This window comes from Cnephaeus nilssonii (assembly GCF_951640355.1).
Source record: "Cnephaeus nilssonii genome assembly, chromosome: 1".
NCBI classification, from domain to species: Eukaryota; Metazoa; Chordata; class Mammalia; order Chiroptera; family Vespertilionidae; genus Cnephaeus; species Cnephaeus nilssonii.
Genome location: NC_137072.1, coordinates 50786709 through 50803404, shown reverse-complemented (window position 1 = coordinate 50803404; position 16696 = coordinate 50786709). Strand labels below are relative to the sequence as shown.

The 16696-nt window shown below is 37.6% G+C and overlaps 1 protein-coding gene across 1 annotated transcript; it reads right to left on the bottom strand.

The window, feature by feature from the left end:
- Positions 1–483: 483 nt before the first annotated feature.
- Positions 484–16582, bottom strand: LAMTOR3 (late endosomal/lysosomal adaptor, MAPK and MTOR activator 3). The gene is made up of 7 exons (XM_079773273.1): positions 16452–16582; positions 16138–16183; positions 13321–13355; positions 6885–6943; positions 4404–4537; positions 3075–3138; positions 484–1279 (listed from the first exon to the last, which is right to left on the bottom strand). Exons 2-7 carry the CDS (start codon positions 16144–16146, stop codon positions 1206–1208), a joined length of 375 nt encoding a protein of 124 aa, XP_079629399.1. The 5' UTR covers positions 16147–16183; positions 16452–16582; the 3' UTR covers positions 484–1205.
- Positions 16583–16696: the final 114 nt, after the last annotated feature.

The following is a 16696-nucleotide window of genomic DNA, read 5'->3' as shown; positions in this document are numbered from 1 at the left end:
CCTGGCCCACTACCTCACTCCACAACTCAAGGACCACATTTGCACACATTCCATGTAAAATGCACCCCTGGAGCACGGAAATATGAAGTGAATTGTGCTCCTTAAGAGTTCTACAATGTGGTAGTTCTGTGAATGCCAACAGGTCTTCAATGCATGTGTACTGAACTGTACCAGGACAAACTGATTGTCAAAGAACCCAGGAGGAAATTAACCACTGTGAATAACGGACTGAATTCCTGAATATAAAGGGCAAATTCTAGAAATATGTACCAATTTCACAGAGATTAAATTAGGCTCATGAATATTTATTTTCCTACTGACAGTTTATGCCACGTAAAACTATCTCCAAATGAATATCCACAAGAAACACTCACTACTTATTCATATGGTTGAAAAGAGTGAATTAAGTAATTATATCTTTAAACTTTTGAAACTATAGTGTTCAAACTATACTTTTAAAAATACTATTTTATTTATACTCACGTATTGAAAAAAATGGCTGTAGTATCATGTTTACGTATGTATCAATATTGGGAACAGAGCTCAATAATGAATCATACCTAAATTTTACGAACAATGCACAAACATTAAAACACTGATTGGTTATAGGAAGCAGAGTGGGTGGAAAACCATTAGCTATCATTTTTATTGAACAGCAGCACCCTCTGAGAAGAATCAAATCAATTAGTAATATTCATCTATATTGCAAAATAATATATACACAGGAAAGTTAGTGATTGTACTGATTTTATTACTTTTACTAAGCCATTTTATGTCCCCACACTTAATGCAAAGAAATAAAACAATATGAAAAAAATATGTCCTCATTATTATTCACAATAAAATAGATCTGCTTCTATCCGCAGGCCTGGCAGAATGTACAAGGGGGAGCACTTCATGGCTCAAGTGGATCAAAGGACCATTTTGATTCCGACCCACCCAATAGAATCTCATGCAGATTTGGGGACTGGACTAACTCCATGGGAGCTGTGATAGACAGAACCATTTCTGTGGTATCCCCAGATCTCAGTAAATAAGACCTATACAAGAAAAGATAACAATCTGTCCATAAATTTTTAGTACAAGGTAAAAAAGGGACCCTTTTTTGGGTACATGGATACAAGTATGTTGTGGTCTCAAGATTGCTAGATTGATATCTTGTCTATTATAATGAAGATAAGGTAGACATCAAAACCACTGTCAGGTTAAGAAACTTCTACAACTTGTCTCAATTCTTCAAATAATGGAGCAAGTTCTTTTTCTAAGCTGACAATTAGTCCTAAAACAAAGAGATTAAGAAAAATTAGAACCTTAGAAAAAATGTTCATGAAAAAAGTCTTCGACTTAAATTACCTTTGGTTGAAATTATTACTAAAAAGTAAAAAGTAAATGAGATATAATTTATTCCCCGTAACTAAAGCAAAATATTCTAATTCTAAGTAAATTAACCAAAAAACTCATATTCATTATGAACTTTCTTCCATGTTTAAAAGAAAGTTCAATGATGAATCTGGAAGACAACCTAGTGTAATAATTAGCATGTCTAGCTTCTCCTTAATTTACCAGAGTGAAAGGCTACATATTGTAGACACTGCTTATTTTATGTTGAAACTAGAGGCCCCATGTACGAAATTCGTGTAAGGGGCTCGGCCCCTGCCGCGGCCCCAACCCGCTGTCAAGGCCTTGGCCCCCCCCCCCGCTGCTGCGGTGGCCAGGGGCTTCTGCCTTGGTTCCTGCCGCTGCGGCAGCCGCCTCGGCCTCTGCCCCTGTCCACTGCAGCGGCTGCCTCAGCCCTCTCAGCCCCAGCTTCGTCCAGAAGGTTGTCCGGTCTAATTAGCATATTACGCTTTTATTATTATAAGATAAATATGGATCTTCCTCTTTCTCACAGAATATTAAAAGCATCTGGGATTCTCAAGGAAATGTTCTAGATACTAAAATTTAATTCTGTACAACGTCATAATTTACAACAACCAATGAGTTAGTATGTGATTTATCACAATTACTGTTTAATATACTTAAAATATTGATACCACTATCCTATACAGGGGTAAGCAAAAGTAGGTTTACAGTTGTGAGTACATGAAATTAAGAGTTCATTCTAGTATTATTTATTAATTATTGTATTATTTATTTGTATTACAACTATAAATCTACTTTTGCCCACCACTGTATAATTTACAAAGTGTTTTCACATATATATTTTACAGCTTCAATACATTAGAAATGGAAGGGAACTAATAGATCATCAAATCTAAACCCCTCATTTTAAAGACCAGGAATCTAAGGACTGGCTTCAGAGACATAGATAGAAATAGAATTTGCTCTAAACAGTGGTCAAATTTGAAGGAGACAGACCCTAAAAAAACAAACAAACCACTTTATCCAAAGGGAGTTAAAAAAAATACAATTCAACTAAATACTGTTACTTTACACATAAATACCCAGTGAAGGCTACTGGATATAATTGGATCTTACTATCCTCTATGGAAAATACGGCTTTCTAGTGTTTGTTCTCAATTCCTCAACCCTCAGAAAGAATGTGATTATGTTCACCCTATTCACAATCCTCATAGTCATCTTGCTCACTATCATCCAAGATTTTAAAAATTCTAATAGATTGGTCTATATGGAATTTAACTCATCCTTGACCATTTTACTTTTGTTTGGCTCTCTACTCTCTTTTTGTTTTCTAAAGGTCTTTTAACGTGAGCAAGACATAGCATTCAAGTGGTAAAGATAACATTTAATTTTCTTTTTATCTTAAAGGATAACTTACCCACACAAGCAGATATTAGCTCCATTATACAGATATGGATAACAGAGAATTTATTTTTTCAGAGAGCCAAGACCTTGCCCACAAATTCAGATTTTTTTTACCCTAAATCTACTAATCCTATCATATTAGACTATTTAGATACAGTATCATAAACAATTAAAAGCTGCATTTAACAGGAGGCAGCCAATCAATGATTCTCTCATCATTTATATTTCTATATTTCTCTCCCTCTCCCTTCCTCTCTGGAATCAATATATATTTTTTTAAAGCTGCATTTAAGGTAATTAAAACATACCTGTATTGGCATTGCTGCTGGCTATGAAACTCACCACCAAAGGTAAACGATTAAACTGAACCACCTAAAAAGAAAAGAAGATCTAAATATTATGTTGTATTGTGAAAAGGCAGTATAATTCAATGAACTATCTTAATCTTTCAAAAAACCTTTAAATGGTCAATGTGTAAGGTAACAGCCCAGTATCATGGTATTACCTCATGAAATATGAAAGAGATGAAAATAAATATTTCCATGAAACAGAGTTACTGAATATCTCTTAGAGACAACACCATTTAGCCTGGAAAGTTTTTAAGGTGGGACTGTGTCTTCATTGTTTTATCTCTAAAGACCAGCAGAGTGTCAATTACATAGTAAGAGCTCAATAAAAATTTAATAATTAAATGGCTAAGGAAGTATTTCTCATTCCAGTAGCTATATCTTCATGATTTTTCTGCCTCCTATGTACTACTATAATTTAAACAAATTTAAATTAACTTTAAATCAACTATCTTTAACTTAGCTTCAATCTAATCCTTATCAGTCAAGTTAAAGGCCAGATGGGTTATTTGTTTACCAATATACATTAAAATATACAACTTTTAAAATAAAAAGATGTTAAATGTGTATCATCATCAGTAGTACATAAGTCATATTTTGGTAAGCATCACTCAAACAGACAAGTGATTAATTTATTTTAAAGAAAATGTAGCTGGAGATCAAGAAGTACGTAGCAACTAATTTCTTTCCCACAATTAATAACCTCACTTATTTATATACAGGGTGTCCCCCCAAAATATGTATACATATTTTAACAGCTGATAGTTCAATTTTGAAAATAAAATGTATTTTAATAAACACTGCCTTTACAATTTTTCAAAGTGTGTGTATACCTTTCTTGGGACACCCTACATATAATTGTATATTTTCCATATGTACATATATCCCAAACCAAATGAAGGAATTAGCTAAAATAACAAATTTAAATACCTTATCATTTGACTTTCAAGAGAAAATTTTATCTGTCACCAACAACACAAGTGTCATTTGAGAAATCACAATTGTTAAGCTAAGGGCACCATCTACTGGAGGTAAGAGTGACCTGACTTACCCTTTCCAGGTTAACATGTACTCTATTATTACATCTTTTTAATTACTTCCCACAGTAATTAATTCCTGGTGTCAAATTTGAAGAAAATCACTTCTGTGAAACATAATCCATCTGAAGGCTAAGATCTTAAAATTCCACCCCTTTCAAAACTCAAATTTAGAATGATAGCACAAGCTATTTTATATAGAAAACATAGTAACAGGTGAAATCAGCAAACCATTCAATAGTTATGAACTTACCTGGTAGGTATTATAGTAACAGATGATACTTTTATTTTTTGAAAGTCCAAGTTTGCTCCCTTGGTCTGTTGCAAGGGCAAAAGTAGATAAGAAACCAGGTCTCAAAGCATGCTCTGGAGCATTATCATTGGCCACTGGAAATACAAATGATTTAAGTAAAAATTATGCAGTGAACATGGTAGAAAGATTTGCAGCACCTTTTTAAGACATATATCTGTAAAAATAACAAGCACAAGCGTTCTGTTTCCAATATTTAAAACCACATCACTAACTGCGTCTCATCAATTCAGGTGTGAAAAACTGCTGAGATGTGAGTGAGCAATCATAACTAAGGGAACAAATGATGACTCTCACAATATTTTTTTATTTTTAAAAAGAATATTAAATGTTTATATTTCTTTAATATCGACCTACCTTAAAACCCAGATTAATCAGTACATTTATATATTTTATTGAGTGACTGATTTTGGAAGGAGGGGGGGAGAGAGGTACATCAAACTGTTGTTTCACTTATTTATGCATTCATTGGTTGCTTCTTGTATGTGATCTGACTGTAGATCAAATCCACAACGCTGGTGTTTCGGGAAGCTGTTCTAACTAACTGAAGTATCCAGACAGAGCAATCAGTACATTTAATAAACTGAATATTCTCATTAACTGACAGCCAAGCTAGAATTTTAAAAAAGTTTCGGAAAACTTTGCTCTCATAAAACCCATAGTAGTATTGCTTATTGGTATTAATAATTCTGCAGCTGGCCAACTTTTTCCTTCACTCATTAAGTCATGGAGTTAGTTGTGCAAGTGTAAGGCTTTAACACAGAGATCCTCAGACAGAATATTAGAGCTGGCAAATCTGACATTATTTTGTTTACAGCCTTCATTACAGAACTAAGAAAAGACAAGTGACTTGCCCATAGACACCTATGTTTTATAGTAAGTCAGAAAGCACACATCAGGAAATGATGGGTTCTAATATTATTTTGTCACTGACTCACATTGCAACTTAGGAATAACAATGTACTTGACAATCTTCATTTATAAAACAAAGTAAATAAATTATTTCTAAACTTCCTTTAACTCAAGTCTAAAATTACCTGACATGTATGATAAACCCAGGTAGAAAATAAATCGGCAATAAAAAGTATAGAGCATTATTTACTTTCTTTGGTAAAGCTATTATAGTGTCCTAGTATAACTATACCCATCCACTGATGATACCAGAGAGAGTAGTAAAATGTTCTTAGTATATACTGACTGTGACAGCAAATACACTAAAAAAAAAAAAAAAAAAGGCTTAAATTAGGTAAAAAGTTCTCTTTTTAGGTTAGCAAGCTCTTCTTTAGGTAAAAAATTCTTGTAAGATTCTGGTTAACTAAAAGTTTTGTGAAACTTAAAAAGTTTTTAAAAATCTTATTTCCAGTAAAGAAGTACAGAATCAAGAAAGATTAAACAAAAACAACCAATAGTATGTTGATTCAAATATATGGATGTCTATCCTAAAACTACTGATAAAAATATATATTGGGGGGGAGGAGTCTTTATGTATAATATATCTAGCTGCATACATGCCCAGCCTCATCACTTAAGAATTACTAATGGTTTATATCAAGCAAGTCAAACTCAAAGGCTAACACAGGCCAAATAAACAAGGTTTAAGTTTATGTGGGCTGCAAAAAAACAAAAGCTTCAATTTTCATAGAAACGTAGATTTATTTTGATAGAGACATGCTGAATACAAAGGGCTGAAGTAAATGAGTAATAGTTAACATAAAATAATAGAACATTTTAATAAAAATTATTTTTTCTTGAACATTAACTTACCAGATACTGAATAACTGCACAAATTAATAGGCATAATGCAAATAAACCTATTTTTCTTGTTCTCCGAAAGCGAAATATATCCTGTTGCGCATACCAAACAAGACAGTACAAGACTAATGATGTGGCAATCGGCTGCTAAAATATTCGCTGCTAATATTAATGAAGAGAAATGGTGCGCCTTCACATAAGGCGCATAAGGGAAATGAATGCAACACGATTATAGTAATCAGTCATTAGTGAACATTGTAATTTGTTATTAATAATTATGTATAATGGGATATTGTAAAAATTAAGTTATGAAATTTTTATTAAAACCTTTCTTACATACCGTTATATTGGCTGGGCCAAAATAATACTCATTGTGGGCCGCAAGTTTGACATGCTTGGTTTATATTATACCATAACATGTCTTTAATGGGAAACTGGGCCTGTCATTAAATCCATGCTTAAGCTCTGAATGGCAACATGATACATTTAACATGTAATAAGTTATAAGTTTCAACACAGCCTTCAACATACAAAAGCAAACATTTCTCCCCAAAGACCTTCTCCTAAATTTTCTGAAATGGGTTTCATATGCTTGCTTCTGTACTACTCGGACGTAAGTACATCTTTATTCTAAAGCAAACATGACACCAGCATGTTAAGTTCTCATTTTACCTTTAATAACAGGCACCCCGTCTCTGTCTGACACAACAATAGCATGAAGCCCTTCAACACTAGAAAGAAAAAATATATAAAACATTTCACTTTCTGAAAATGTGTACCTCAAAGTCATAATGATAATTTTCATGTGTATTTCTGAAAAACCATGGAAACTCAATTCTTTACTGTTTACTAAAACTCTTTCAGAAATTAAATGAATGTGCATCACTGACAATATTTATAATCTTTACAATTTATATAGTTTATTGATGAAGAGCTAAAACATAGCTGATTCTCCATTAAAATTGCTAATTATTCTGTGGTTTACAAAAGTATGGCAGGTTATCAGCAGTGGATACAATGGCAAAGACAGACTTTTCTTTCATTCATTCTCATAACAAGTGCCCAATATTTGTGGCACTGAATATTTATAATACCATGCTAATCAAAAATAAAGTCAGTCTTCACAAAACTTACAATCTAAAAGGAAAGTAACTATCCATCAAATAATCTTGCACTAACAAATAAAAAGCTACAATTGTGGCAAGTGCTAATTAAGTGATCTGTGGGGATATGAGAGCCTATAACGCAGAGAGGGGAGGGCCAAGGTGGGTCAAGGAAGGCTTCCCTGAGGAAGTAAAAGCTCAGCTTAGATGTTATGGCGCTGATTAAGAGAAGGGCACAAAGATCATTTGAAGCTGAAGAAATTGGATGAGAAGAATGTAGGTTATGCAGCAACCCTTTCAGCCATCCTATGGGCTAATATGCAAATTGACCAAACTGGGGAATGACTGGTCGCTATGACGTGCACTGACCACCAGCAGGCAGACGCTCAATGCAGGAGCTGCCCACTGGTGGTCAGTGCCCTCCCACAGGGGGAGTGCCGCTCAGCCAGAAGCCTGGCTCACAGCTGGTGAGTGCAGCGGCAGTGGCACAAGCCTCACCTGCCTCCGTGGCAGCGCTAAGGATGTCCCACTGCCAGATATCCGGGCCTAAGCCATCAGTCGGACATCCCCTGAGGGCTCCCGGACTGCGAGAGGGCGCAGGCCGGGCTGAGGGACTTCCCCCCACCCCGAGTGCACGAATTTCGTGCACCAGGCCTCTAGTGTCTATATAAGGAGCAGTAAGCAGAATGGTCAAGGCTATACCACTGAAGTTAAAAAGGCCTGAGTTGCACCCAGGCTCTCCTGCTTACTATTTATGCTACCATGGGCCAGTTATAAAACTCTCTAAGCCTCAGTTAACAATCTGAAAATGGGGAAAAGTGTACTTTTTGGCTATTGCAAAATTCAATAAAATAATACATGTAGAGGTTGGTATATAGGTTTACATTAAAATACTAATTATTATTAATATCAGGGTATCATTTTTGCACCCTGATGATATAGTTTATCACTACAGTTTAAGTATTAAATTATTATAAGAACTGCTAGAGCACAAAAGTATAGTGTCAAAAATTATAATGAGGAAACATCCTCAAACTTTCAATATTTATGTAAAACATAGAGCCTTGTAACTATCTTATACCATATGTAGGTTGCAACTCAGAAATATGCTCAATGTTCCTACTATATAACCTAGAATTATCATTCCGTATTGTGTTAACCATAATATTTTAACTAAGCAATGAGTAATATTCACATTAACTTATATTCCTATTACTGAAATTATATGTTTTTAAATCTCACTGTCAAAAAATGTTTGTCAGAGAAGTGTTATTACAATTTGAGGAGAAAATGTTACAAACAAAGCCATTAAAAATAAGAAAGATGAAACAATTGTGTATATTTACTAGTATTATTTTCTATTATCATTAAATCCTAAAATTATCTATGGATTGAAACATAACCTATGTGATTAATACATAAAATAATATATTCTTCTAAGTTAAAAACTAGATTACATAAAAATATATCCTACAGATACTTGAGACACCCACACATACTTTGTGCAGTTACCAATGGCACCATCTCTTGAAATAGAAAAAGATTGGTAACCTAACTAACCATCAAAAAGAACAAGTTAAGTAAGTTATGACATAAATGCAATGGAATACTCTGCAAACAAAGAAGCAGCTCTTCATGTACTGGGAAGGACTGATCTCAAACTTACAGATGTTAAGTGAAAAAGCACATGGTTTTGAATAGTGTGTACAAGAAGCAACTTATATAACAACACATGTAGGCATTCATATGTGTATGTTACAATAGATTAAATGTTTGTCACCCTCCAAATTCCTGTGCTGAAACCCTAATCCCAATGTGATGGTATTTGGAGATGGACTTTTGGGAGGTCACTGGGCCATGTGGGTGGAGCCCTCATGAATGTACTCAGTGCCCTTATAAGAGGCTAGAAAGCTAGCTAGCTCTCCTTCCCTGCGTGAGCATATGAGAAGTCTGCAATCTGCAACCCAGAAGAGGGCCTTCACCAGAACCCAGCCATGCTGGTGCCCTGATCTTGGGACTTCCAGCCTCTAGAACTAGGAGAAATAAATTTTGATAATTTATATATAAGAAATATCCAGCCTGGTCAGTGTGGCTCACATGGTTGGATGTTGACCTATGAACCAGGAGGTCATGGTTCAATTCCCAGTCAGGGCACATGCCCGGATTGCTGGCTCAATCCTCAGAACGGGATGTGCAGGAAGCAACCCATCTATGATTCTGTCTTATCATTGATGTTTCTATCCCTCCCTCTCTGAAATCAATAAAAATAAAAATAAAAGAAATATCCAATCTATGGTACTTTGTATTATAGCAGTCTGAGACCTCTATGTATACAAGCAAATATGTATGTTTATATATATACATGTTTGCCTGTAGGTAACAATGGGTGCCTATGAGAGGGGAACTACATGGTTGAAGGGCAATGATGGGAAAGTTCTCATTCTATATCCTTCAATTAACTCTTGAATAGTGAACTTTATGAATGTACCAGAGGCCCGTGCACGGAGGGGGGTTGTCCCTCAGCCCAGCCTGTACCCTCTCCAATATGGGACATCCCTCTCACAATCCAGGACTGCTGGCTCCCAACTGCTTGCCTGCCTGCCTTCCTGATTGCCCCTAACTGCTTCTGCCTGCCAGCCTGATCACCCCCTAACCACTCTGCTGCCAGCCAGTTTGCCCCTAACTTCCCTCCTCTGCCGGCCTGGTCACCCCTAACTGCCCTCTCCTGCAGGGTTGATCACCTCCAACTGCCCTCCCTTGCAGGCTTGGTCCCTCTCAACTGCCCTCCCTTGCAGGCCGGGTGCCTCCCAACTGCCCTCTCCTGCTGGCCATCTTGTGGTGGCCATCTTGTGTCCACATGGGGGCAGGATCTTTGACCACATGGGGGCAGCCATATTGTGTGTTGCAGTGATGATCAATCTGCATATTACTCTTTTATTAGATAGGACAGAGGCCTGGTACAGGGGTGGGGGCCAGCTGGTTTGCCCTAAAGGGCGTCCCGGATCAGGTGGGGGTTCCCTTGGGGTGTGGGGCAGCCTGAGTGAGGGGCCTGTGGTGGTTTGCAGGCCGGCCACGCCCCCTGGCAACCCAAGCAGAGGCCCTGGTATCTAGAATTTATTTTCCTTCTACAATTGAAACTTTGTAGCCTGGAGCGGAGCCAAGCCTAGGGCTCCCTCTGAGGCCGGCAGCCATTTGTGTTGGGGTTATAATTGAAACTTTGTTGCCTCAAGAAGGTGGGTCCGGCCAGGGTGTGCGGAAAGCTTTGCTTCCCCTGTTGCCGGCGGCAACCCTGGCCTGCTCTCTCAAGCTCCATTCTGCCGCCATTTGTTTGAATTTGTTTACCTTCTATAATTGAAACTTTGTAGCTTGAGTGGAGGCTTAGGCCTGGCAAGGACAGGCGGAAAGCTTGGCTTCCTCTGTTACCTAGGAAACCTTGCTCTCTGTGGCTATAGCCATCTTGGTTTGGGTTAATTTGCATACTCGCTCTGATTGGACGGTGGGCGTGGCTTGTGGTGTCGGAGGTATGGTCAATTTGCATATTTGTCTATTATTAGATAGGACTGCCTACTCAAAAAATAAGCAAATTAAAAAACAGGTAAAGAGTACTACAAAAATGTTTTAAAAATCTGTGTCACCATAGGTACCTTTTTTCTTTCAATAGTAATTAACTTAAATGCCAACTAAAGCACCAAAAGAGGAGGTAGAAATTAAAAAGATCTCCTTTTTAATGGATTTCAAATTCACAGAGATAACTGTCCAACAAAGTAGAAAAATTACTCACATACTTAAAGTAACCACTTAAAAGAAATCAGGTCACAAATATAAAAGGCGTTTCCCATTCTACACACAGTTAACAAAGAGTAACCAGAATAGATTTTCACTAATAATTGAAAATAAACATAATGCATTGATAGGTACAATACACTTTTAGAAGAAATAAATGAAATAGTATGAAATATTCTGCAGAAATCTAAATCTTATACTTACTAAAACAATTTTTAACATGTTTTTATTGATTTCAGAGAAAGGAAAGGGAGAGATAGAAACATCACTGATGAGAGAGAATCACTGCCTCCTGCATACCCCCTACAGGGGATCCAGCGCGAAACCTGGGCATGTATCCTGACAGGGAATCGACCCATGACTGAGCAACACCAGCACTAAAACATTTTTATCTCCCCTCTCCCCAAAAGCAAATGTTACACTGGTAATCAATGACATCATACTTAGCCCTAGCTGGTTTGGCTCAGTGGATAGAAAGGTCCCAGGTTCGATTCCGGTGAAGGGCACATGCCCGGGTTGTGGTCTTGATCCCCAGTGGGGGACTTGCAGGAGGCAGCCAATCCATGATTCTCTCTCATCATGGATGTTTCTACCTCTCTCTCCCGCTTCCTTCCTCTTTGAAATCAATAAAAATATATTAAAAAGACATCATACTTAGTTTTATTAATATAATAATGAAATATTTGGTTATTTTAAAACACAAAGTTGTGACTATTTAAGCCTGAGACTGCTTGAGTCACAACTAGATTTAAAAATACAAATCCAAGAACTATATTTAACAGAGAATTAAAAAACAAACAAAACAAAACTGACTTGGTTGAGAGGCGTAGCAGTACAATTAAGAGCATGGACCCACTGCTCTGAAGCTAGGCTGCCTGTGTCCAAACCCTTAACTTACATACATCTAGCAACAAATCAGTGTGTATTCTAATATTTTCTTTATAAATGTTCAATAATATTATTTCTCCATTCTTTTGGCTCTTGGGTTGCAATACGCCTACCATCAAGAAGAAATGGTCACGAATATGAATTAAACTACCCTCAGTCATGATGGAAAAAAACACCACTTTGTACTAATCCTTTTCTTTCCATTATGGAAAGATTTTCATTATGTTTTTACAAATAGCCTTCTTACAAATATCAGCTATACCTCCATTTCTGTATTTTGTCATCAGTGTGATATTCCCCCTCCCATCACCAATTTTAGCATCCTTTCAATATAATACAGAAAGCCCTCATTTTTGTAAAATTCTAATTTAGAAACATTTTAATTGCCAGATTAAATAACACCATTCTCCCTCAACAGCATGGGTCAATTTTCCGTAAGTATGATACATTAACTGGATAATTATATAGAATACAAACTTCACGCTCTTTAGTTCACACATTACTATGTAAATAACTGACATAACAGACACACATTGTGATCAATAAGTAGTCACATCACTTTTTTCAAAGAGTGTTGGTGATTGATCACTGAGCATCTGTTGTTTAGTTTATGCAGAGAACAAAACATGCAGTGTTATCTCATTGTCCAGTGATATTAAAAAATAACTGAAATGAGGCCAATAAAGATGAAATACAGCAAAGAAACGAAAAGTGATAATATGGGGAAGTGAAATCTGAATAGAAATTAAATGGAGTTAGAAAAGAAATAGCTGGCTGAGAGGTTGACATTATCATTGTTCTGCACAAAATGTACAGCCAGAGAACTTAGTGAAGGTGGACTTACTGACATAAATGAGAAAGCGGTTGTGATGAAAAGGATAAAGATGCCCCAGAGGAAATGACACTGGCAAAAAAGCTTCCTATTAAAGAACTCTCAGAGATATTTCACAACACTGGACAAAATGTTGAAAGCTGATTCAAACTTAGGAGCATGCCAATTTGCCATGGCACAGAAAAGCTGCCTGTTCCTTATCTTAAGGACATAGCTTTCATATATCTTAAGGTATATGGAAAGAAGTAGGCAAACACTGTTCAAACTACTCCTGATAAAAGTTTTTTTACAGAGAAATAAACGTACTCTAGTAACCTATCTAGGCTCCATGTTATCTGCAAATTCAAAGGGTATTATTCATGCTACCTAGGGCTATGTTAGGTAAAGTGCTAAATAATAGCATTACATTCACACAATATTTAGTCTAAGATAGCAAGAAACAAAATGCTACATAAAATTAACCTGTTATGCAGAATTTATTTAATGGCAATAATTTTTTTACCTTGGTAACTTTTTATACAGGAATCGCTTTAGGTCCTGAAAGAGAACATTAACAGATCATATAATAACATGCCTTGTACTAATTCTCTAGATCCTGCCCTATTCACATTTTAGGGACCTTAAGTCACCATTCCTAACCTTTCCTGTTTGTGTTTTCCTTCCTTTTCTGATTTTTATACTTACTGGTTGTTTGACTTGAAGCAAGTTAACCTTTTTCTCTAAGCCTCAGTTTCATTATTTGTTGAGTAGGGACAATAGCACAACCTAAGTCTTAAGATTGTATTTTAAAGTTTATTGAGAAGATGCATGTAAAGTGATTAGCATATCTGGAAATGGGAACACAAATATATACTAGCTGTAAAACTAGGTCATATTTTCATATTATTTCAAATCCTGTTGCTATTCTTGTGTTCACTTGAGAATATATTATGAATATCTTTCCATGTATACACATCACTAACAATCCTGGATAAATTCATTTATTTCTCTGAAATTTAATTTCCTCACATGACTAAAAATATGTCAAGTGTTTAGCATGACTAAATATATGACAATGCATGTCGTGTTTTGCATGTGACATAATTACGACAAAAGAAATAAAAAACTATTTTACTTTGTCTTAATACACTTTCTCATCAGGAGAATTTCATTGACAAGCAGGTATCAATTAAGAGCTCTACAAAGATAAATAAGATACCTGTTGTTTTGAACCTCTAAACCCTATAATTCTCCAAACCTTAATGTTAATTTTATTTCATGTTATCACCACCAGTTTAGCTTTCCTCTCATTTTAAACATAGACAAGAAAATCTCAACTTATCACTGTGTCATCTAAAATCCAAATCTCTCAATCATTTTGTTCCCATTAATGGCACTACCAACCCCATTAGAAAACTATGAGTTTTCTAAACCCCATCAGGTTAGAAACTATGAGTAATAGTTAACCCTAACCTCACATTTGTCACTTTTAAATCACCTGTGAAGTCAAATGTTTTTAAACTGATTCCTTCTCCCTTTCAACAGACATTACGGTTTACCTTCATTTTATTATTTATGACTTGCACTGAACTCCCAATTGGTATACTGGTATCATGTTTCTATCCCATGCAGTTCTACACAGTGCCAAGAGTCATATTTTCCTCCTTCTCTAAAGCCATAATTGCAATGATTTTCAACCTTTGCTATGGATAACATATGAGGAGCATTAATACACACACACACACACACACACACACACACACACACACACACACTTTGATGCCAGGGCTGGAGGTGCTCCCCAGATGATTCCCTGTGCAGCCAGGTTCAGAACCAATGTTTGAAAGGCTCTCAACTGTATACTGAACTATGTACAAACTAGAGGCCCAATGCACGAAATTCGTGCAAGGGCCTTGGCCCCCACCGCTGCAGTGGCCACCCCTGCCTCGGCCCCCGCCCACTGGGGCTTTGTCCAGAAGGAAGGACTTTCAGTCTAATTAGCATATTACGCTTTTATTATTATAGATTCTTTAGACATTTGAGACTCTACAACATGGCCTATGACTAAGTTTACAGCCCTGCTTCCAACCACTCCCTCATACATACACTTAGCCCCAGCTAAACTGGACTATACAGTTCTTCCATACATACCTCTCCCTTTCCTAAGTCTGCTTAGATTATTCATTCTTGTAATATTCTCCCTCTCTTACTTTTTAAAAAGTTGCCACTCATCATTTAGAGCTAATATCAACCACCAAATACTCCAATCAGGCTATCCTGATAGACACAAACCAGAGGTAATCACTTGAAGTTTTCACACAGTAATGTATGCATATCTATGATCCCTTGCATAGCATTTTTTTAAGTTGTAAAACTCTGAAGTAGAGGAATTACACCTCAATCTTCATTATTTCACCCTCAGCCCTTATGACAGAAACCTTTGCAAGACAGATACTCAATAGATAGTGATTTGATTATGCCTGACTAATAAGGTCTCAAAAATATAATGGAAGACATCCAAAAATGGAGAGGTAAGGGCATTAAATGTTGCTTAATATTGAAACACATAATCTTGCAATCTGAAAAGAAACCAGATTCATAATAATGCTGAACGACTATTTAGTTTAATGGTTAAGAGCTTGGACTCTGGAGCGAAACTGCCTGCGTTGGTATCTGGACTCCACAAGTACTAGCTGTGTAACCTGAGGCAAGTTACTTGATCTTCCTGTGCCTTATCATCATTTATCACACAGCGGTGACAGTGCCTACCTCACAAAGTTGTAAGAAATGAATATATGTTCAATATTTAGAACACCCAGCGTGTACGTAAGCAAAGTAAAGTAACAGGAAGTAAAACATAAGCACTGGTATGAGTATTAATGTCCTGCAGTTTCTAGTAACTAGCACAAGTTACCTAAACTTAGAATTTGACTTTTGTTACTGTGCTAAAGAGATGTCAGTTGGAAATCAACTAAAATTGCTACAATGAACCTAGAAAGACACCATGACCACTTGCTGAAAAAAAGGATTCCGAGCAGCAAACCACAATTTAGACACCCAAATGGCAAATGTTCAGAGCCTCTTATGCCCACAGGATTTGGGGAGTACGAACAGGCACCTTGGTGTCCTCCACCCCCATTCCAAGACCCACTCAGGACCCCAGCAAATCCATTCCCATTAGTATCTCACTGCAGAGCCTGCAGAAAATAATCAGGGGGCGGGGTTGGGGGGGGAGCAAAACGAAACCAATTTCTACTTGGGAAGCGCTACCTCTCCCCGCCCAGTAGTCTCCTCCAAACTCTCCACCCTCTCCTTCCTCTGGTGCTGGGGGGTAACTCACATCCGCCATGATGAACCCCTTTCTCCCGCAGGTGCAATATCCACGCCTGAAAAAGAAACTCCTGGTGACTCTCCCGTCAGGATTCCCTCGCACCCCGACCCTAACAAGCGGCACGAATCCGCGCCTCTAGGACTTGGGGACACCGAAGGGAGTCGGAGTTCCCGGATACCGATGTGCCTTAGCCCACCCCACCTCCCCAACCCCCGGGATCTAAGTCCAAAGCAAAGGGGAAGGGGCGTCCACTCCTCTTCCAGCTCAACGCCCGCGCCGCCCGCGGGCCCAGGCCTGCACATCTGGCAAAATGGCCCAGTTACCCGGCTCTCTGGGCTGCCTGGTTCTCTGCGCAGCAAGGTTCGGGGCTGTCCACTGCCTCTTCAGGGACAAGCTTCCAAGACAGGTTCCTCGGAAAGCCGCCGTCACATGACTTGTGACCTCCTCTGTGCTCCAGGAAGCACTCCCTACGCCTCCGGTGCGCGTGGACACGGGATTTCCGGGGCGGGGCAACGAACTCCGTGCGCGCGGGCTGGCGTCGCGCCCCGCCCCCACACCTCCGGCCCTC

Bases quoted from the DNA above. Each gene is read 5' to 3' on its own strand.
- LAMTOR3 (XM_079773273.1), bottom strand. The intron at 3,139-4,403 runs GTAAGTTCATAA...TTTTCTTTTTAG, and splicing joins GTTACTATAATACCTACCAG to GTGGTTCAGTTTAATCGTTT. The intron at 1,280-3,074 runs GTATGTTTTAAT...TCTTTGTTTTAG, and splicing joins CAGCAGCAATGCCAATACAG to GACTAATTGTCAGCTTAGAA.